General features: G+C 71.6%; 4 protein-coding genes across 6 annotated transcripts; 2 read left to right on the top strand and 2 right to left on the bottom strand.

Moving 5' to 3' along the window:
• CARNS1 (carnosine synthase 1) lies at positions 1 to 8003 on the top strand. The gene is made up of 10 exons (XM_051826483.2): positions 1 to 151; positions 553 to 579; positions 1553 to 1826; positions 2425 to 2514; positions 2777 to 3264; positions 3479 to 3653; positions 3731 to 3816; positions 4357 to 4588; positions 4665 to 4945; positions 5881 to 8003. Exons 2-10 carry the CDS (start codon positions 577 to 579, stop codon positions 7105 to 7107), a joined length of 2856 nt encoding a protein of 951 aa, XP_051682443.1. The 5' UTR covers positions 1 to 151; positions 553 to 576; the 3' UTR covers positions 7108 to 8003.
• A 979-nt stretch (positions 8004 to 8982) lies between these two features.
• Positions 8983 to 13579, top strand: RPS6KB2 (ribosomal protein S6 kinase B2). The gene is made up of 15 exons (XM_051826690.2): positions 8983 to 9151; positions 9401 to 9441; positions 9514 to 9634; positions 9865 to 9933; positions 10307 to 10454; positions 11252 to 11309; positions 11387 to 11487; positions 11569 to 11659; positions 11748 to 11838; positions 11948 to 12055; positions 12389 to 12451; positions 12553 to 12630; positions 12720 to 12827; positions 12938 to 13050; positions 13206 to 13579. Exons 1-15 carry the CDS (start codon positions 9074 to 9076, stop codon positions 13387 to 13389), a joined length of 1452 nt encoding a protein of 483 aa, XP_051682650.1. The 5' UTR covers positions 8983 to 9073; the 3' UTR covers positions 13390 to 13579.
• A 114-nt stretch (positions 13580 to 13693) lies between these two features.
• PTPRCAP (protein tyrosine phosphatase receptor type C associated protein) lies at positions 13694 to 15483 on the bottom strand. The gene is made up of 2 exons (XM_051826753.2): positions 15298 to 15483; positions 13694 to 14458 (listed from the first exon to the last, which is right to left on the bottom strand). The coding sequence occupies exons 1-2, from the start codon at positions 15298 to 15300 to the stop codon at positions 13838 to 13840; spliced, it is 624 nt and encodes a 207-aa protein (XP_051682713.1). The 5' UTR covers positions 15301 to 15483; the 3' UTR covers positions 13694 to 13837.
• Positions 15484 to 15633: 150 nt separating this feature from the next.
• Positions 15634 to 20794, bottom strand: CORO1B (coronin 1B). 3 transcript variants are annotated; one of them, XM_051843416.1, is made up of 11 exons: positions 20671 to 20794; positions 19837 to 20039; positions 18955 to 19077; positions 18739 to 18868; positions 18460 to 18641; positions 18245 to 18364; positions 17668 to 17772; positions 17457 to 17602; positions 17138 to 17195; positions 16123 to 16398; positions 15634 to 16039 (listed from the first exon to the last, which is right to left on the bottom strand). In XM_051843416.1, exons 2-11 carry the CDS (start codon positions 20035 to 20037, stop codon positions 15914 to 15916), a joined length of 1467 nt encoding a protein of 488 aa, XP_051699376.1. In that variant the 5' UTR covers positions 20038 to 20039; positions 20671 to 20794; the 3' UTR covers positions 15634 to 15913.
• Between the last annotated feature and the right edge of the window lie 26 nt (positions 20795 to 20820).

Here is a 20820-nt window from a genome sequence, read left to right as displayed (position 1 = left end):
GGGTCCGCCCCGCGCCGCCCCAGCCCCACACTGGGCATGCCCCGGGCGCTTCTATATAAAGCGGCGCCGCCCGGGCCCGCGCCCCCGCCGCCGCGCCCCGACCGCTCCGCGTCCGCCCGCCGAGCCCGGCCGAGCCGCTGCCGCCCGCCAGGTACCCCGGCTCCGGGCCCTCCCGGGGAGCCAGGGAGGGGGGCTGCCGGGCAGGGGCCGCGGACACGAGACCCTCGACACCACCTGACCCCCGCCGCATCCCGGGGCGCCCTCCTCTGGAGAGGCTGATCCCCTGCGCGGCCGACGCAAACGGAGCGCAGCGGGGCGCAGGCTGGGGTGTGTGCGCCAGGGGCTGCGGTCCCCACGGGATCGGGATCGCAGGACACAGACCTCTCCTCCTGCTTCCTGGGGTGGGGGTGGGGAGCCTTGGGCAGCTCCCGGCGGGAGCGGGACAGAGGTGGCAGCGTCGGGGGGGGGGGGCACTTCTTGGCTCCCAAAGTCTCAAGGGCTGGACGGTCCTGATTCCCTGCTTTGTCTCTCTGCCCCTGCTTCTGCCATCAGTCTCGCAGCCTCTGCACCTGCCAGATGGTGAGTCTCCTGTGGGCCCTCCCCCAGAAGGCCCAAGTCCCTGGAGACAGAGCCCCGGGGGCAGGGCTGATGGCCCTGGACAGACAAGCCCACGTCGGGGCTCCGCACCCTGGACACCCTGCCCCCACCCCGTGTGCCAGCGAGGAGCAGCTCCTGTGCACCAGGCCCTCGTCTGTCCCCCATCAGCCCCGGGAGCGAGGCCCGCCTGCTACTGCCCTTGACACTGTCACTGCACAGTATTTCCCGGGGTGCGGGACAGAGCAGGGCACCCTGGTCCAGGCCGTCCCGGGCACCCCTTGTAAAGAGGACATGGAGGCTGGGAGTTTGCCCTGCCAAACTGGACTCAAGCCCTCATCTGGGGCCCGGCCCAGCCGCGGCACCCAGTGAGTCCCTGAGTCCAAGTTCCACAGCACCCCCGGGATGGACCCAGAGCGGCTGCACTGAGGTGGCCCGGGCTGTCCCCTGGGAGGCAGGAGACTGCAGGGCGCGGGTGTCCCCACGGGCTCAGCAGCCCCGCTGGGGAGTCAGCCAGCCTGGGAGGGGGCAGGGGTGTTAGATTTCATGCAAAGAAAGCAATTCAGGCCTCGGAGTGGCAGCCTTCCCCTCCCGTGCCGGCACAGCCCGCGTGCACAGCTGCGGGCCACGGTGCAGCAGCCCCTTGGGGCAGGGAGACGGGGCACTGGGCCCAGAGAAGGGAGCAGCCCAGGGACCGCTCCTGGGCTGCTCCCTGTCCTGTGACAGCTACGTGGGCCACGCCTTGATCAACGAAGCATTGCCAGCACCTGGCCAGGACAGTCCCTGCTGCCCCTGCGGCCGCCCGTCCCGGGCAGCGCTCCCAACAGCTCCCAGAGTGCTCGCACCCATGCCGTCCCACTGACAGCCCGGGCTGGGAGAGTGGGGGCTTAGCCCTTCTTTGGCTTACCGCGCCCCCTCGCCCACCCCGTCCGAGACCAACCACTTCTGTCCCCCTCAGCTCTCCCTGGACGCGCTGGGCCCCGAGTGGGACTGCCCGCTGGGCTCCAAGGATGTGGAGGAAGAGGAGGGCCCATGGGGAGGGGGCTCCGGCCTGCCGCCCACCAGCTGCTTCCCCGGCTCCTGGCGCCAGGACGTGGGCCTGGACTGCAAGGGCTCCCCGGAGGGGGCTGAGGCCCGGGCCTGGACTGTCCATCACTACAGCCTCCTGCAGAGCTGTCTACAGCAAGCTGGGCTCCCGGAGACTCAGGACCGCAGCCAGGTGCCCCGCACAGGTGCCCGAGGGCTCCACGGAGCGGGAGCATGGCCGGGAGCGGGGGCGGGGCGGGCGCCAGCACCCCCATCCTGCCCAGGGGTCTGGTCGGGTCTCAAGGCAGGCAGGCAACTTTCCAAGGGCATTCGGCACCAGTGAGGTCAGAGGTCAGGGCTGTGTCCTCTTCCCCCTGCCCGCCCCCACCCCAGGATCCAGCCGCAGGATTTGCAAACCCTGTTTTGTGGAGCAGAAGCGCCCAGGGAAATCTCTGGGGAGCTGAGCAGGACTCTTCCCGTGTCAGGTGGCCACAAGGCTTTTCTGTAGGCAGAGGGCTCACAGCTAGGACACAGGAGGACCACAGGCTCGGCCCCATTGTACACACTGGGAAACTGAGGCTCTGGGAAAATGACCTTTCAAGGTCACGCAGAAAGGCAGAGCTGGGGCAGAACCCGGGTCTCCGGCCGCCCAGCCCGCGTGCCCTGTGAGCTAACCTCCCCGCCTCCCATCCCAGAAAGGAGCTGGGGCCCGAGGGGCAGGGCAGGGCAGAAGCCGGGGGAGGTGGGCAAGCAGCAAGAGGAGCCCCTGGTGAGCTTGGCAATGTTCTCTCCCCCCCCCCCGAGGTTGCCCCGGGGCCGAGGTGACCTTGTGCATTCTGGGGTCCCCCAGCACCTTTCTGTCCGTGCTGCTGGAGGGGGGCGTCCAGAGCCCGGGTGAGTGTGGCCCAAGTTCCCCCACCCCCCCTCCCCTCCTACAGAAAGGGCAGCCCCGCCCTGGCCCAGCCACATCCCAAAATACCCACCAACCCTGGCAAGCACTTGCATTCCAGGGGACCAGCTGCCACCCTCCGAGGAGGGTGGGTTCCGGGTGCAGCTGCCCCCTGGAGAGGCCGGGGCTGGCGCGGGTGCGTGCGTGCGTGCGTGCGTGCGTGAGGTGTGGGGAGCCTTCCCTGGACTGCCTCCCTCTGCCCCACAGGGAACATGCTCCTTTGCCTGTCCCCTGCTTGGCTGACGAAGGTGCCCACACCGGGGCAGCCGGGTGAGGCGGCGCTGCTGGTCTCCAAGGCCGTGAGCTTCCACCCGGGGGGCCTGACATTCCTGGATGACTTTGTCCCTCCTCGCCGGGCCACCTACTTCCTGGCGGGCCTGGGGCTGGGGCCTGGCCTAGGCCGGGAGGCAGCCGAGCTGGCCCGCAACCTGAGCTGCCCCACAGGCGCGTCCGAGGAGCTGGCCCGGCTGCTGGAGGATCGGCTGCTGATGCGACGGCTGCTGGCCCAGCAGGGCACCGTGGCCGTGCCAGCCACCCTGGCTTTCGCCTACAAGCCGCCGGGGCTGCTGCGGGGAGGGGCTGCCAGCCCTGGGCTGCGGCTGGTGGAGTTGAGTGGCAAGGAGGGCCAGGAAACCCTGGTGAAAGAGGAAGTGGGCGCTTTTCTGCGCTCCGAGGCCCTGGGCGCTGCCCTGCAGGTAACAGGCTCCCGCCTGCCCAGAGGTCTGGCCGGACGCCGGCAGGAGGGGCCCCTGGCACCACCGCCAAGCTCTGCGGGGGAAGCACCCCCCACCGCCAGCCCCGCTGCCGCCCCCCACCTCGGTCCACTCATTGGCTCCGGTGGCGTGAGCGTCCCGCCCTGCAGGGGTGCGGGCTGGTGTCCAGGAGGCCCCTCTCCCCTCCCCGCTGCAGGTGGTGGTGAAGCTCAGCGGCTGGCGCTGGCGGGGGCAGCAGGCTTTGCGCCTGCACCCGCGGGCCGAGCCGGGCGCCGTGGCGGACACGGTGCTGGTCTTGCTGGAGAAGCTGGAGGAGGAGGAGAGCGTCCTGGTGGAGGCCGTGTGCCCGCCTGCCTGGCTGCCCCTCCCAGGTGAGCGCTGCCCGGGCCGGCCGGTGGGCGCTCCGCGCGGGCCTCCCGGCTGCTCAAGCCTCCGGGTCTCCCCCCAGGCGGCCCCTCGCCGGGCCCTGAGCTGGCTGTGCGCATCTGTGCTGTGGTGTGTCGGACCCAGGGGGACAGGCCTCTGCTGAGCAAAGTGAGTGTGGCCCGGGGGAAGTGGGCGGGTGGTGACCTGCCTGTCATTCCCCAGCCCCGCCCCCTGATTTGGCCAGGGCCCCTAGGTTGTCTCTGGGCAGAGGACAAAATTTCCTTCCGGGGTGGGGGTGGGGGCGGGGACAAGGCCTGGGTTACCTCTTGTGGGAATCCTGGGTTTGACATCTGTGTCTCCCCCCACCCCCCCCAGCCCCGAGAATGCCCCAGAGGGTGACCCACCCAGGGTCCCTGATAAAGCTGCAGGTAGCCAGCTCGGGGCCAGGCTGAGCAGCGAGTCCCACGGGAGCTCTGGTGGAGGTGCCAAGGCCAGGGCACCCAGGGTGCTGACACAGGCGCCCCCCCCCAGCCCTCAGGGAGCAGAGACCCCAGCTGGGCAGTGGCAGGGGCACACGTGATCTGGGAAGTTCAAGGTGCTTCGGGGGATGGGCGTGGGAGTGCCCAGTGGGGGTCTGGCCCAGACCTTGGCACAGGGGAGTCCCGGGCACCCCTCCCGGCCAGTTCCCCTGAGCGGCCCCCTGCCCAGGTGGTGTGCGGCGTGGGCCGCGGGGACAGGCCGCCGCGGCACCAGAGCTCCGTGCCCCGGACCCTGGAGGTGGCCCTGGCCCAGTGCGGCCTGGGCGAGGCGGCGCAGGTGGAGGCCGTGAGGCAGCGCGTCAAGGCGGCGGCCGAGGCCGCGATGGCCGCCGTGCTGGCCCTGGAGGCCGGCCTGAGCGCCGAGCAGCGCGGGGGGCGTCGGGCCCGCACCGACTTCCTCGGTGAGTGCGGGCTGCGCGGGGCGCGGGGCGCGGGCTGCGGGCCGCCCGCGCTGAGCCCGCAACCCCGTCCCCCCAGGCGTGGACTTCGCCCTGACGGTGGCCGGCCGCGCGCTGACCCCCGTGGCCCTGGAGCTGAACGGCGGCCGGTGTCTGGAGGCGTGCGGGGCGCTCGAGGCGCTGTGGGCCGCGCCGCGCCTGGGGCCGGCGGCGGAGGAGCCGGCGGCCGCGCCGCTCGTGGAGACCATGCTCCGGCGCTCGGCGCGCTACCTCATGGAGGGCAAGCAGCTGCTGCTCGTGGGCGCCGGCGGCGTCAGCAAGAAGTTCGTGTGGGAGGCGGCGCGCGACTACGGGCTCAAGGTGGGCGGGGCTGGAGGCCCAGGGGCGGGGCCCTGGCAAAAGTGGGCGGGGCTGGAGGCCCAGGGGCGGTGCGCGACTACGGACTCAAGTGGGCGGGCCGGGCCGGGCGGCAGTGGGCGGGGCTGGAGGCCCGGGGCGGGGCCCGGCGCAGGGGGTGGAGCCGGAGGCAGAGGGGCGGGGCGTCCCCGCCGCGCTGCCGAAGTTGGGAGACTCAGACCCTGGTGTGAAAGGCCCCCCGGTCCTCTACGGAAAGGGAGCGAAGAGGAGCCGGAGACGCGAGCGGCGCTCAGGGTTGGCCTGGCCTGGCTCGGTCCCGGGGACCCGGCGGACACCTGGCACCCGGGGCCCGCGTGGAGGCGGCTGCAGAGCAGCTCACAGACCCCCAAGTTCACGGCGGCCGGCTCGGCTCGCATTGCAGAGCCTGGAGCCGGTCAGGAGGGTGGACATCTGTATCCCCGATGAGCAGCTGGTCCGCTCCTCCCGATCACTGCCTGCCTTGCCCTGTGTGTTCCAGGGCTGTCCCCCCTCTCCGGAGGCCCGTGTGACAGTGAAGACAGCCCCCCGCCTGCCCCTCTGCTCTGGGTCCCAGCTCACTGGGTTCCTCTGGGGGCACCTCCCAGTGTGCAGAACACGGGGAGTGAATGACAACCAAGCCACCCTTCCCCCGCCTGTTGTCAGGAGCACAGGGGTGGGGGCCTCCCCTCGCTCACCCCAGCACCCCCCGCCTCCCTGGTTCAGCTCCCAGCTCAAACATCACCTGCTCTCCGTCGCCGCCCCCTTCCCCTGCAGGCTGGGTTCCCTGCCCCATCTCCGAGGCTCCCACTTGTTCCATCAGCCCTGGGAGTCACCCCGAGGGTAGGAGTGCATCCTCCCGCCCCCTCCTGGCTCCCCAGCCCCCGGCTGACTTGGGTGCGCCCCCTCCTGTGGTTCTGCAGCTGCACCTGGTGGAGTCGGACCCCAACCACTTTGCGTCCCAGCTGGTGCACACCTTCATCCACTTCGACGTGACGGAGCACCGGCGGGACGAGGAGAATGCGCGGCGGCTGGCGGAGCTGGTGCGGGCGCGCGGCCTGCAGCTGGACGGCTGCTTCTCCTACTGGGACGACTGCCTGGTGCTCACGGCCCTGCTGTGCCAGGAGCTGGGTCTGCCCTGCAGCCCCCCGGCCGCCATGCGCCTGGCCAAGCAGAAGAGCCGCACCCAGCTGCACCTGCTGCGCTGCCGCGGCCCGCCCTGGCCCGCGCCCTCGCTGCACGCCGTGCCCTGCTGCCCGCTGGAGAGCGAGGCTGACGTGGAGAGAGCCGTGCGCCAGGTGCCCCTGCCCGGCGTCATGAAGCTGGAGTTCGGGGCCGGCGCGGTGGGCGTGCGGCTGGTGGAGGACGCCCCACAGTGCCGGGAGCACTTCTCCAGAATCGTCCGCGACCTGCAGGCCGAGGCCGACCACCCGGGCATCGGGCTGGGCTGGGGCAACGCCATGTTGCTGATGGAGTTCGTGGAGGGCACTGAGCACGACGTGGACCTGGTGCTGTTTGGCGGGCGCCTGCTGGCTGCCTTCGTCTCCGACAACGGCCCCACGCGGCTGCCCGGCTTCACGGAGACGGCGGCCTGCATGCCCACGGGGCTGGCGCCGGAGCAGGAGGCCCAGATGGTGCAGGCCGCCTTCCGCTGCTGCCTGGGCTGTGGGCTGCTGGACGGGGTCTTCAACGTGGAGCTCAAGCTGACCAGCGCGGGGCCCCGGCTCATCGAGATCAACCCCCGCATGGGCGGCTTCTACCTGCGCGACTGGATCCTGGAGTTGTACGGTGTGGACTTGCTGCTGGCCGCCGCCATGGTGGCCTGTGGCCTGCGGCCGGCCGTGCCCCCCCACCCCCGCGCGCGGGGCCACCTCGTGGGCGTCATGTGCCTGGTGTCCCAGCACCTGCAGACGCTCAGCTCCCCCGCCAGCCGCGAGACCCTGCAGGCCCTGCACGACGGGGGCCTGCTGCGCCTGAACCTGCTGGAGGAGGCGCTGGTGCCCGGCGAGTATGAGGAGCCCTACTGCAGCGTGGCCTGCGCCGGGCCCAGCCCCGCCGAGGCCCGCCTGCGCCTGCTGGGCCTCTGCCAGGGCCTGGGCATCGACAGGCCCAGCTACCCGGTGGCCCACTTCCTGTCTCACTTCAAATAGCACTGGGGCCAGGGGGCAGGGACCAAGTGCTGGGGGAGGCGCCCTGAGCCGGTGCCCCCCGAGGCTCTCCCTGCCTCTCCCTCTAGCCCCCCTCCCCCCAGGGCTCTTTCCCAGCCCCGCCCGGCCTGCCCTGGGGCCTGCGGGACCCCCAAGCCTGCTGGTCTCGAGGGCCACAGAAGCTTGGAGGTGGGGGCTGCTGGGCCTCCTTGCCCTTCCCTAAGGCCCAGTGCATCCCCAGGATTCTGGCCTTGTAGGTGTGACAGCAACTGCGTGCGCATGTGCGCACACACACACACACACACACACTGCTGCCACCCCCCAGCCCTTCCCAGGTGCAAATGGGCCAACCCGCCTCTCTTCAGCACCCCTCCAGGCCGGCTCCCTCCCTGCCACCTACAGGAAGGGAGCGATCCTGGCTTTGGGACCTGAATTCCAGGCTAGTTCCAAGTTTCTGGCCCAGTGAGCAGTGGAAGCAGTGACCAGAGGCCAGAGGCGGCAGTGCCTCTCTCTCCTCGTGCCCCCAGGGCAGACACGGCCGCCCCCATCCTCCAGGCGAGCAAATGAGCTCACAAAGGAAACGCGGCTGCCCTACGATGACACCACCGCGGGCGGAGGGTCACGGGACACCAGGAACGCCGGGTTTTGCCTTTTACTAAGTCTTAACGCGCAACTCCGCTTCCAGGCACTGTGACTGCTGTGCCCGAGTCGTTGTGAACGCCTCCCTCCATGCCCCAGGCTCCCCCCCAGGCTCCCCCAGCCCCCCACCCCTAGCGTCTGCGCTTCGGCCTCCGGCAGGCACCTGCCCCTGAGTTCAGCAGGGAGACTGAAGACCTGCGCAGCACGGGGCCCGCGCACGGCGGCCCACACTCCCTTCCCCAATAAAGGCTGATACACTAGTGATGTCTCTGGGGTTTGCAGAAGTTCCCTCGACTGGACAGCTCCCCGGCTCAGCCAAAAGGGGAGGCGGGGGAGGGGCGGGGGACACCTGCGGTCCCTGGAGCTCCCACCCCACAGATCAGTCCGCATCGGAGCCCAAAGCTGAGGGTTTTCTTTGGTGGAATTACAACCGGGGGCCCTATGCAACCAGATGAGCGCCAGCGTGTGCCAGCCTGGAGACCCTGCGGTTCTGACCATCTCAACCCATCCCCAGGCTCCCCTGTGCAAGTGGGAGGCACCTCCAGGCGGGTCCTAATGGCCAGAACCCACTCTCCAGGCCCGCTCGGCCCCCCTCCCCCAGAGCTCCACCCCGCACGAATGCAGGCCCAGTCTAGACTCCCTGAGCGGCCTGGGTGCCCACTCATTCATTGTTTCAGCGAAGCTGTCTAAAGCGCCTGTCGGCGGCGAGCAGCTGAATCACCGAGTGTGCCTCCGACGGCACAAAGCCAGGATGCTCGGGTGGACCAGCTAGCCCTGGGCGCGCTGGGGCGGGAGGCTGGCACCGACCGGAGCAGCAGCGCGCTGCTCACGCCCTAAAAGTCTGGTCCGCAGGGGCGCCCGGCCGAGTCGCCTCAGGGAGAGCCTGACGCAGCCGCCCCTCTTTCAGGGGCGAGCAGAGGGGTCGCAACCTGCCCCCGGCCACCCAGCCAGCCCAGCAGGGCGCGGCTCCAACAGATTGCACTGAAACTCACATCTGCATGCACTTCCTACTGCGCCCCGTCCAAGCTCCAACTCCCCCCGGAGCCCACAAGGGAGCCTTGCAGGTCGCTCCTCGCCAGTGCGGGTCCCGGAAGCGCTAAGGAGGGAGCTCCGCCACTCCTGGACTACAACTCCCGAGAGGCCTTGCGCGGACGCCATCTTTCCTCCTGACCCGGCTTTGCGGCTTGCCCCAGAGAGGGCAAAGCCTCTGCGCGTCATTCGCGCGCGCGCGGCCGCTGTCGCGGAGTGATGACGTCCGGCCCCGGCCCCGGCCTGTCAGTCAGAGCGCGGCAGGTGCGGGGCCGGAGGGGCCCGCGGGGCCGGCGCGGCCATGGCGGCCGTGTTTGACTTGGACTTGGAGACGGAGGAAGGCAGCGAGGGCGAGGGCGAGCCAGAGTTCAGTCCCGCGGTGAGTGAGACCCCGGAGCTGCTGCCACCCCGGGCCGGAGGGCTCTGACCCCTGCCGCTCCCGATCCTTCTCAGATCCCCGCGCCCACCCCGGCTCCCTCCGGGCCCCAGCCCCTTCCCCGATGCGCCCTTCGCCCCTCGGCGTCCCCTCCCCGGTCCGGACCCCCTTCTCTGCGCCGAGCAGCCCAGCTCGGGGGGCGGCGGGAGGCACCTGGCCCCTGGCTCGCCCTTACCCCTCGGTCTCTCACAGGACGTGTGCCCGCTCGCCGAGCTGAGGGCTGCTGGCCTGGAGTGAGTGCGGGTCGTGTTGGGGGGTGGGGGCGAGTGAGGAGGCGCTCCCCCCACTCACTTGTACGCCCGCAGGCCCGGGGGACACTATGAGGAGGTGGAGCTGACCGAGACCAGTGTGAACCCGGGCCCCGAGCGCATCGGCCCCCACTGCTTCGAGCTGCTCCGTGTGCTGGGCAAGGGGGGCTATGGCAAGGTACGCCCCCACCCCGCGCGCGCGCCCCCGCCGCCCGGCCGCTTCCGGCACAGCCCTGGGACAGAGCAGACCTGCGAGGCAGGCGGCACCTGTGATGGGATTCAGGGCGGGGGACAGGGAGGAGGGAGGGGCCGGCCCTCTCACCCGCCCCGCCCTAGGGTGGGCCTAGGCCGCCCGGTCCTGCCGGGGTGGGGCAGGGAAGCTGATCCCGTCCCCCCCCCCCCCTACAGGTGTTCCAGGTGCGGAAGGTGCAAGGCAGCAACCTGGGCAAGATCTACGCCATGAAGGTCTTGAGGAAGGTGAGGCCGGCGGTGCCAGCCCCGGGCGGGGGGTGGGGGTGCGTGGGGCCGCAGCCCGGGGCGGGGGGTGGGGGTGCGTGGGGCCGCCGTGCTTCGGCGGTGCCAGCCCGGGGCGGGGGGTGGGGGTGCGTGGGGCCGCAGCCCGGGGCGGGGGGTGGGGGTGCGTGGGGCCGCCGTGGGTCGGCACTTGGTGTCTGGGGAGGGGGTGTGGGCGGGGCCGGGGACGCCCTGAGGCGCAGGACAGGCCTTGTCCAGTGGTGGTGCGGAGGTCAGAGGTCAATGCTGACAGCGCTGGAGAAACCCAGTGAGTGACCCCGGCTGGTGGCTGGAGGGAGCCCCGCCTTTACCCGCCCCCCCCACCCCGCGTCTCCAGGCCAAGATTGTGCGCAACGCCAAGGACACGGCGCACACGCGCGCCGAGCGCAACATCCTGGAGTCCGTGAAGCACCCCTTCATCGTGGAGCTGGCCTACGCCTTCCAGACGGGCGGCAAACTGTACCTCATTCTCGAGTGCCTCAGTGGTACGGGCGTGGCGGGGGGCACCCGAGGAGCCAGGGGCGGGGCCTTGGGGGGTGAGGTGAGCGGTTGACCCCCGCGCCCCCGCCCCTTCGTTCATTCAGTAAACGTCTAGCAGCAGCTGGCGCGGCCCTCCCCGTGTCGGGGTGGGCCGTGGGCTGGGGGGTCTGTGTTGGAGGCCAGAGGGCGGCTTTGTCGGCATCTGCTCCTTCCCCGCGTCCGGTCAGCTGCTTGGCCCCGGCGGGGGCGGCGGGGGCGTAGCCGTCTCGCCCCTGGGCCCAGGCCCCGGCTCACCCGCTCTCTGGCATCTCCTCCAGCCGCCGCTGGGCCCTCTTCCTAGAACGCGACTCCTCTCTGTCTTCTGCTCCCAGCTACCGGCTCTAACGGCCCAGACGAAGCCCCGCTCGCCAGGACGTGGCCTGGGCCGGCTTCTCCCGCCGCCGCCGCCGCCTCGCTCTGCGCTCCGTCCCCTCGCTGCCGCCTTCTCTGTCCTGTCCTGTCGGGACTGTGTCTGAGACTCGGGGGGCTCTGGGGTCGCTGTCCGGTCTGTCTTTCCGTTAGAATGCACGGCCCGAGGGCAGTGGCAGGGTCTCCCCATCTCTGCCCCAGCTACGCCCAGCACCGGGCCGGGCACGGCGTAGGCATCGGTAGATGTTTGCTGAATTGAACCGAATGCCCACGGCAGCTCTGTGAGGCAGGTAGGGCGGGATTTCCGAGCCCCGCGTCCCCCGAGAAGTGACGGAGACTCGGAGAGCGACGGGGCTGGGGCCCAGCTGCGGCTGCTGACAACTTTGTGTCGCAGGTGGCGAGCTCTTCACGCAGCTGGAGCGGGAGGGCATCTTCCTGGAGGACACGGCCTGGTGGGTGTCGCTCCCGCCCCCTCCGCAGGCGACCCCGGGAGCCCCGGGCCTGCCGTCACCTTGTCCTGTCTCTGCAGCTTCTACCTGGCCGAGATCACACTGGCCCTGGGCCACCTCCACGCCCAAGGCATCATCTACCGGGACTTGAAGCCTGAAAACATTATGCTGAGCAGCCAGGGTGCGGCGCGGGGGCGTGGCGGGTCGGGGAGGCCAGGGTCGGCCCAAGGTCGGCCCTGACCCCCGGAACGTTCTCCCACAGGCCACATCAAATTGACAGACTTCGGGCTGTGCAAGGAGTCCATTCACGAGGGTGCCGTCACCCACACCTTCTGCGGCACCATCGAGTACATGTAAGGGGCCCCCGGCTGGTCGAGGGATTGGGGGGGCGGGGTGGCCAGGAAGGGCCTGGCGGCACTGACCGGTGTGCCTGGCCCCCAGGGCCCCCGAGATCCTGGTGCGCAGTGGCCACAACCGGGCAGTGGACTGGTGGAGCCTGGGGGCGCTGATGTATGACATGCTCACTGGATCGGCAAGTCCCGCCTCCTCGGGCGGGGGCAGGGGTGCGGGAGACCCCTCCCGGGGCAGGGCAGCACCTGGGGGAGGCCCCTGAGGCTCCTCTCACCTCCCGCCTCCTCCAGCCTCCCTTCACTGCAGAGAACCGGAAGAAAACCATGGACAAGATCATGAAGGGGAAGCTGGTGCTGCCCCCCTACCTCACCCCGGACGCCCGGGACCTCGTGAAGAAGGTGGGCCCCTCCAGCCTGCGCCCAGCCCGGCCGCCCGCTGTCTCCACGAGGGCGGGCTCAGCCGCGGGGTGCTGCGCCCGGACAGGCCCCGTGTCCAGGTCCCCGGGAGAGCGGTCACGCTGAGCTCATCAGAGAGGGGTGCGGGGGGGGGGGGGGGAGCGGCGCTCGGTGGGCACTTGGAGCCGGAGCCTCGTGGAAGCGCCCTGGGCTGGCGCCTGCGGACCCGGCCCGCAAGTCCTCGGGGGTCAGGGGCGGAGGCGCTGGCCCTCGTCCCCTCGCACCCCTCCCCTGCCACGCACACCCCCGCCCGTACCCTCTGCCCTGCTCCCGCAGTTTCTGAAGAAGAATCCCAGCCAGCGGATCGGGGGTGGGCCCGCGGACGCTGCCGATGTGCAGGTGCGTCTGGGAGCGGCCCCGAGGGCAGAGTGTGTCGCCCGGGGTGGGAGTGGGGAGCCCGTAGGCAGCCGTGGTCACGTCTGGGCACCCCCACCCCGCAGAGGCACCCCTTCTTCCGGCACGTCAATTGGGATGACCTCCTGGCCCGCCGTGTGGACCCCCCCTTCAGGCCCTGTCTGGTGAGTGGGGGCCCACCGCGGGCGGGCGGCAGGTGCAGGACCCGCACCTCAGCTGCCCCCTGACCCCGCCCCCGCCTGCGCGCCCACAGCAGTCCGAGGAGGACGTGAGCCAGTTCGACGTCCGCTTCACAAAGCAGACACCCGTGGACAGCCCGGACGACACAGCCCTCAGTGAGAGCGCCAACCAGGCCTTCCTGGTGAGGGCCCAGGGGCTCGGGGCCGGGCCGGGCCGGGGCGGGGCAGGGCGGGGCAGGGCATAGCGAGCAGTGGCTGAGTGCTGAGCCGGACCCGGCCGTGCCTTCCGCAGGGCTTCACGTACGTGGCGCCCTCCGTCCTGGACAGCATCAAGGAGGGCTTTTCCTCCCAGCCCAAGCTGCGCTCCCCCAGGCGCCTCAACAGCAGCCCCCGGACCCCCATCAGGTACCGGGGACGGGGCGCAGCGTGTGGCTGGGCGGGAGAGGCCGGCTCTGACCCACCTCTCCTGGACACCCCTCGCCCTGCACACGCCCGATGGGAGGGTTGGGCCGACAGCCACGTACCTGGGGGCTCTGACTCTGCCTCGGTTTCCCCCGCAGCCCCCTCAAGTTCTCCCCATTTGAGGGGTTTCGGCCCAGCCCCGGCCTGCCAGAGCCCACAGAGCCACCTCTCCCTCCACTGCTGCCTCCACCACCGCCGCCCTCCAGCACGGCCCCCCTCCCCATCCGCCCCGCCTCCGGGACCAGGAAGTCTAAGAGGGGCCGTGGGCGGCCTGGGCACTAGGGGCTGGGCGGGGGTGCGGGCAGCCGTGGGGGGCCCCTCCGGGCCACTTTCTGGGATGTACCCGGGGGATGGGTGTGAGGGGGGGTCCCAGCTGGGGGGTGCTGTGCCCCGGAATCAAATCATGAGCACCGGGGCTGCAGGCGCCCTGCCCCCACCCCGTGCCCTTGGAGAATTAAAGGATTGGATCATGGCCCCCGCTGGCTCCTCTGCTGAACCCGGGGTGGGTGGGGGGGTGGGGGGGGCGGGGGCCGGGCCGGGAGAATCCTGTCTGGCAGGGCGGGGCTGCCACAGGAGCAGAGCACCGTGGGGCTGGAGCGGTTTATTTCGAGGTTGCCTGGCGCCTTGGGGACTGGGGGAGGTGGCAGTGGGGGTGGAGATGGCCGCGCGGCGGCTTGGGGAGCAGAGCACAGGAGAGGGGCTGTGTCGGGTGGGACACCGAGGCTGGCCCCTACAGCGCCGTGACGTGGAGGCCCTGGCCCCCGGCTGCGCCAGCGCTGTCGTCCCAGGCCGCGCTACCCGAAAAGGCGTGCAGGTCACTCAGCAGAGCCTCCGCGCTGCCCCCGGCGCACGCCGGCCCCTGGGAGCCGAGGGCCAGGCCCCCCTCGGTGTCACTGTCGTGGGCTTCCTCCGCCAGCTCGGGGGGCTGCTCTGGGCGGGACCCCGTTCCGCGCCGCTGCCCGGCTTCCCAGGGCTCAGCGCCGATGGCGTCCTCGGCGTCCTCGGCGTCCTCGGCGTCCCGCTGGTCCTCCGGCTGCTCTGGGTCGGTGTCCCGTGACCCCGTCTCAGCCCGGGCCTGAAGCCAGCGGCCCGGGGGGCTGGCCTGGAGCAGGCGGCGGGTGCGGCCCCACAGCGCAGCGCCCAGGCGGTAGGGGTGGTAGTAGCCGCCGGAGTCGCGGCTGAGGCGGTGCCAGGCCAGGGCCAGGCCGGTGAGCAGCAGCAGCAGCAGCAGCAGCAGCAGGACCACGGTGACAGAGTTAGAGCCGGAGCCCAGGCCGTCCTCGCTGCCCCCTGAGCCCATGGCTCCCGGCAGGGCCAGCAGCGTCCCAAGCCCAAGGGCGCAGGGCAGAGCCTGTGGGAGACGGGCAGGGGCTCATCAGCACGAGTGGCCCTCAGGGGACAGCCAGGCAGAGAGCACTGTGCCCCGGCCCCGGGGTCGGCCCGTACCTCTGACCACCTCCCGCCCAGGGCCTCTGCGCCGGCTGCTCCCTCTGCCGGGAGCCCAGACCCTGCCAGAGCCGTGTGGCGGCTCAGGCTCACCCTCACCTGCCCTTGCCCATTCTGCCACCAGAAGTAAGCTGCAGGGAGACAGGGATTTGTGGGGAGGGGCCAAGTCCCCAGAGCAGTACCTGGCGCGTAGGGAGTGTGGCCAGGCCGGGGCCAGGGAGGCCAGGGACGGGGGCACCTGGACCAACCCAGAGGCAACCCCTCTGCTCGGTGGGCTCCCAGAAGGGGCCCCGAGGAGGATTCTGGAGGCCCCTTCCCCCAGCCCCGGGGCTGCCCCAGCTGCAAAGTTTCCGTTTGACTCCCCATCTTCGGGGGCCTCTGGGCGCGGGCCAGGCCCGGGCCAGCCAGCCGCGCTGCCGGAGGAAGCCTGCGGTCGCAGCAGGTGGGGCTGGGGGAGGGGTGCTGGGGTGCAGGCCTCCATCTGCCCAAGCCTGCAGGGCCGGGCGCAGCCCCGGGGAGGTGCGGGTGAGGGTCCACCCCGGGTCTCGGGGCCCGGCCTGGCGCGGGGTGCTGGGAGGGAGGGAGGAAGGCCCAGTGCCGCCCCCCACTCATTCTAGGTCTCACTCCCTCTGGGCCTCGGCGGCAGGGGAGGGGGCGATGCTCCCTCAGCTCCCCCAGCCCAGGTCATCCCAGCCCGGACTTGCTGGGCCCCCACCCCGGGAGCCCAGGGGGCTCCAGGCTCACCATCGGTCGGGGTCGGGCGGCCTCTGCGCCGGCGCCCACCTCCAGCTCAGGCCGCGTCGAGTGAGAAGTGAGCGCAGGTCTCAGCTGCAGCAGGGGCACTTCCGGTTCCTGCCACAGACCCCACCCACTCCTCCCTGCCGCGGAACCCTGTGGGGCCCTGGCCCCCAGGACCACCCTGACCCCCACCCCGTCTGAGGCTGGAGCCAAGGGGAGGCGCTGGGCACGAGGCCCAAAGCAGGACACAGCCTCTGCCTCAGTTTCCCCACAGCTGCCCCTCCCATCTGTGATGCCCCCAGGTCTCCAGCCCCACCCTCGCAGCAGCAGGTCAGACCTGGCTTCTAGAAAGAGACTTTTATTTGGAATGAAAATAGAGAGCCCATCCTCCTGCCCCCTCTGGGGGGGGGGCACAGGGCCGGGCGGGGTGGGGGAAGGTGGTCCCTCGGGAGTGCAGTGAGCGCGCTTGGTACAAAAACCTCGCGGGCGCAGCCTAGGGCCCTGGCAGGGTTGGGGTGCAAAGCGGCCCCCACCCAGCCCCAGGGACCCGTGGCGGCCAGCGGCCCGGCGTGACCTGCCGCAGAAGCTGAGTGAGAAGGGGGCGGCGGCGTGGGCGGTGGTCCTAGGCGTCCCCGTTCTCCACGCGGCCCAGCTGCTCCTCCAGGCGCCCGATGCGCTCGCCCTGCTCTTTCACCAGGGCGCGCAGCGCCCGCAGCTCCCGCATCACCTCCTCCAGCTTCCCGGCCTCCTGCGGGGACGGGGCGGGCCGTCAGGGGCCACCCCCAGGCGGAGGCTGCGGCCGGCCGGCGAGGGGCGCTGCGCCACACGTACCCCGGCTCCCGAGAGGCTGCTGCTGGCGGCGGCGGCGGCGGCGGGCGCGGGGGCGGCGGGCGCGGGGGCGGCCGGCCGGGCGGCGCTGGTGGGCCGGCTGTCCGACAGCACGTTGCGCCGGCTGACCTTGAGGTCCCGCTGCTTGCTGGGCACGTAGGCCTCTCGCAGCGAGATGAGGACGGGGCCGGCGTCCCGCCCGCTCACCCACTCCTCCGCCTCCAGGGCCGCCTCGGGCCCGGCGGTGTCCGGGTAGAGGTCGTCCTGGAAGAGGTCGGACTGCACAGGGAGGGGAGGGGTCCGGATCAGCGGGGCGGGCCCTGTCGGGGTCCTCCGGGGCTGACCCTCGGGCCACTCCGCGGCCCTCGCTCGGCCCCCGGGCTTGCACCCCAGTGGCCCCGAGCTCGGATCTGCGCCCTCTGTCCCCGGCTTTCCAGGCACCACGGCCAGCTCCCTCTGAGCACCCCCAACCTTCCTACATCAGCCCTGCGAGAGGCAGGGCCAGCTGTGTGGCTCCGGGGGACTCAGGAGGCCACGTCTGTGAGCTCCTGGGCCAGGCCCTATCAGCCGCACTCTGGATCTGCTCCCAGAAGTGCCTGGCACGGGAACGGAGCGCTCGGCCGGGGCCGGCCGGAGAATAATGGAAGTGTGTCCGCGGCTCTTGGCTGGGCTCCGGACGGGACCGTCCGCTGCAGCCACACGCCCTGCCTCACTCCCCATTCCCACCTCCATAGCCTCCGCCTGGCTTGCACCACAATGCACTGTGCCCCCCCCCCCCCCCGCTGTGCCGCTGGTCCTGCCTCCTACAGGAAGCCCACCGTAGCTGCCACTCGTGCCTGCAGGCCTGGCGTCTGCCTCCTCCGGTTCACTCAGGGTAGAGCTGCAGTTTACCCCGTGGTGGCTCCTTCCCGCCCAGCCCCTGGCCAGCACAGCCCAACACCCGGCTGTGTAATGGGCCTGCTGACCACAGCCCACCCTGGGTCCTGTGCCGCAGGGAGGAGGAGCCAGGCAGCCTCACCTTCCTTGGCACAGTCATGACAATGGGCTCACACTTGCGCTCGTGCAGTTTGTAGAACCTGGGGAGGGGGTGGAGCCCTGGCTTGAGCCCCCGTCGGCTCTCCCGGGACCCCCCCACTTCCCTTCCAGTCCTCAGCCCAGGCCCCCTGACAGAAGACCCCGGGGCCCTGCCTCAGAGGTTCCGCGACTGACGCCGGGGCCCGCTCCCACCCGAGCAGCCGCCCACGATCCCACCTCTCACCCTGGCTCCCGGCCAGCCCCCTGCCCCCAGGCTGGACCCCAGCGAGCCCTGGGCGCGACCGGCGCCGCGGGGCGCTCACCGGGCGATCTCGCACTTGCTGACTTCCAGGCCCCTCTTGGGCATGCTGCCCACGCCTCTCTGGGGCTCCTTGCTGGTGAACGTGTTCAGGAAGTGGATGTAGGGGGGCTCGTCTGTGATCTCGAAGTACCGGATGCTGGAGTCGCCCTGTGGGGGCAGGGCGGTCAGCCCCGGGGCACCCCGCCGCCCTGCCCCCGCAGGCCCAGCCCTACCTTGCCGCAGACGTAGACCACGCTGGTGTCGGGGTCGTAGAAGGGCAGCAGGGCCCCGTTGCTCGAGTCCAGCTCCTGCAGGGCCATGGGCTCCTCGAGGTTTTCCTGGGGCCGGGCGGGAGGGGCAGGGAGGGGGCACAGTCAGGCCACGCACGCCAGACCCTGCCGCCTCGCGCCAGCCAGGCAACACGCGGGCCAGCGCCTGCCCGATTCTAGGCTCTGCCCACACGGGGCACCCACCAGGCCCCTCTGCACCCCAGCACCCCACTCTCCCAGCCTCCTCCAGGCCTAAAGACCACTCAGGCCACTGAGCAAGCACTGGGAAGTCTGCCCCCAGGCGACCTCACTCAGCCAGAAACACAGGGCTGGGGGGGCTTCCTGGCAGCCCCAGGGTGGCCCGGGGCACAGGCTGGGAGGGCCTTGGCCTTGGCCGACAGCGGGTCGAGGACCCAGGGACAGTGGCTAAGGGCAGGGCTGAGACCCTGGCAGTCCCAGGCCACTCCATGGCGACTCCTGCCCGCCTGGTACCGGAGGAGCTCCCCAGGGAGGGACCCCCCAGGCCAGCAGCGCCACTCACGGGGTCCCAGAGCGCCAGCTGCCGCTCGCTCATGCGGCTGAAGCCCGTGGTGAACACCTTGCCGTCCGCCAGGAAGATGGCCCGCATGGGCCGGGCCCCCTCGTGGGCCTTCTCCCGCTCCTGCGGGCGAGAGATGGGTCGGTGCGCGGCCTGGCAGGGCCCGCGGGCCCGTGGACGGGGTCCTGGCCCGGTGGGCGGGGCGGGGGCACACGTACTGCCACCAGCGTGCCGCGGCGGGGGTCGATGATGCGCACGCTCTTGTCCTTGCACGCCGAGCAGAAGAGGCTGCCGTTGCGGTTCCAGCTGACGTTGTAGATGAGGTCGGGGTGCAGGCTGTCCAGCCGGTACAGCTCCTCCGCCGTGCCCACGTTCCAGATGAGGACCACGTTGTCGCACCCTGGCGGGAGGCGACCACAGGCTCAGGCCCCATCTCCCCGCCCCTGCAGGCCCGGCTTTGCCATCTGGCAGATGGGCGGGGAGGGGGCGGGGCGGACCTGCACTGAGCAGCACGTTGCGGGCCGTCGGGTGCCAGGTGACGATGCCCACTCGCTTCGTGTGCCCCTCGAGCACCACCACGGGCTCGGTCAGCGGGGAGGTCAGCCCGTCCTCGGGGATCTGCCACACCTACGGGGGGCGGGGTGCCGAGCTGAGCCCCCCTCCGGCTCCTGCAGCCGCACCGAGACCCCCGCCCAGCGCGCCCCGGGCCTCACCATGACTGTGCAGTCCTCGGAGCCGCTGGCGATGACCCCGTCGTTGTGGGGACACCACTCGATGTCCAGGACGGGTCCCGTGTGCCCACACACGGTCGGGTAGGCCTTGTCAATGCGGCCGGTCTGCAGGCGTGGGGGCGGGCGGGGGCTCAGCATCCCTCCCGGAGACCCAGCGTCCTCTTCCTCCCGTGGGAGTGACAGTGGCTGCGTCCCACCCACCTGGTGGGCAGGACCCAGGGGCCCGCCCCCTGACCCTGACCTCCACCCACCTGGTGGGCAGGACCCAGGGGCCCGCCCCCAACCCTGACCTCCACCCACCTGGTGGGCAGGACCCAGGGGCCCGCCCCAACCCTGACCTCCACCCACCTGGTGGGCAGGACCCAGGGGCCCGCCCCCTGACCCTGACCTCCACCCACCTGGTGGGCAGACAGACTCAGGGGCCCGCCCCAACCCTGACCTCCACCCACCTGGTGGGCAGGACCCAGGGGCCCGCCCCCTGACCCTGACCTCCACCCACCTGGTGGGCAGGACCCAAGGGCCCGCCCCCTGACCCTGACCTCCACCCACCTGGTGGGCAGGACCCAGGGGCCCGCCCCCAACCCTGACCTCCACCCACCTGGTGGGCAGGACCCAGGGGCCCGCCCCCAACCCTGACCTCCACCCACCTGGTGGGCAGACAGACCCGGGGCCCGCCCCCTGACCCTGACCCTGACCCCGCAGGCAGTAAAACACTTTCTCTGGGCTAACACCTCCCGGGAGGTGGCTCTGGCTGCAGGCACACCTGCCCGGCAGATCAGGGAGGGCTGAGATGGGGGGGTTCAGAAGGGCTGTGCAGGTGCGGTCGGGTGCCTCCGGTCCTGTTCCCGACCCCCAGGGGCCCACCTTGCTTAGGGGGAGCACCAGAAAGGCGCCCCCGCCGCTGGCCTCCACGATCACCGCCAGGAACTTGGGGTTCACGGCGCAGAAGGTGCTGTCCCAGGTGACACGGGACACCCGAATGTCCTCGTAGCACTGGTCGTTCTTGACCGGCTGCCCGAACACATGCCGGAATTTGCTCTGCCGGACCACCTTGCGGAAGGACATGTCTGCAGGCCGCAGCCCTGGGTCAGCGAGAGGAAGTGGGCAAGGCCACGGGGGGCTGGGCGCCCTAACCCCGCCCCCTCAGTTCCCGGTACAGAGCGGGGCCACAGGTGCACACCCCTGACCACCTCCCCGGGCTGCGGGCTGAAGCCCTGGCCCCTGCGGAGTCCTGCGGGCCTGGGCTGGGGGCGGGGGTGTTGCGGGGAGGGGAGGGGTGGGAGGCGCCCTCGTCCTCGCCGGGGAAGGCTAGGCCAGCTCCTCTCCAGGGCGCAGCCGGATCCGAGCAGCCTCCCTGCTGCCCGGCGACTTGGCGGCTGGGTGATGGGCAGGAGCGGTCTCCCACGGGGGGCCGAGCGGCGCCCCAGTTCCGAGCGGCCGGGCGCTGCAGGGAGCCCGACCCGGGAGGAGGGGGCTCAGCAGGACCGGGCCCAGGGCGCCGCCGCCAGCCGCCGGGTATCCCTAAGCGGCCTCGCAGAACCGGGCCCAACTTCCAGGGACCCCGGCCGGGGGGGCAGAGGCTGGTGGCCGGGGGAGCCGGGACCGAGGGTGGGGCGCGGCGAGGGGAGGGCTCCCCGGGGCCCCGCCCCGCAGCTCCGCCCGCGTCCCCAGCTCCGTCCCCGCGCGCTCACCGCTCACCGGGGCGCCGGGGGCTACGGCACCGGCCTGGGGCGGCTCCGGATCCCGGCCTCTGGGAAGCAGGAAGCGGGAATCAGGAAGTGACAGAGGAGCCGGGGCGGGGGCGGGGCCGAGGTCACGCGCGGAGGGGCGGGGCGCGAGCCGGGGGCG

The sequence above is a fragment of the Oryctolagus cuniculus genome, chromosome 1, assembly GCF_964237555.1.
Source record: "Oryctolagus cuniculus chromosome 1, mOryCun1.1, whole genome shotgun sequence".
In the NCBI taxonomy this organism is placed as follows: domain Eukaryota; kingdom Metazoa; phylum Chordata; class Mammalia; order Lagomorpha; family Leporidae; genus Oryctolagus; species Oryctolagus cuniculus.
Note: the sequence above shows the minus strand (reverse complement) of the source record. Positions and strands in the feature narration are given on the sequence as shown.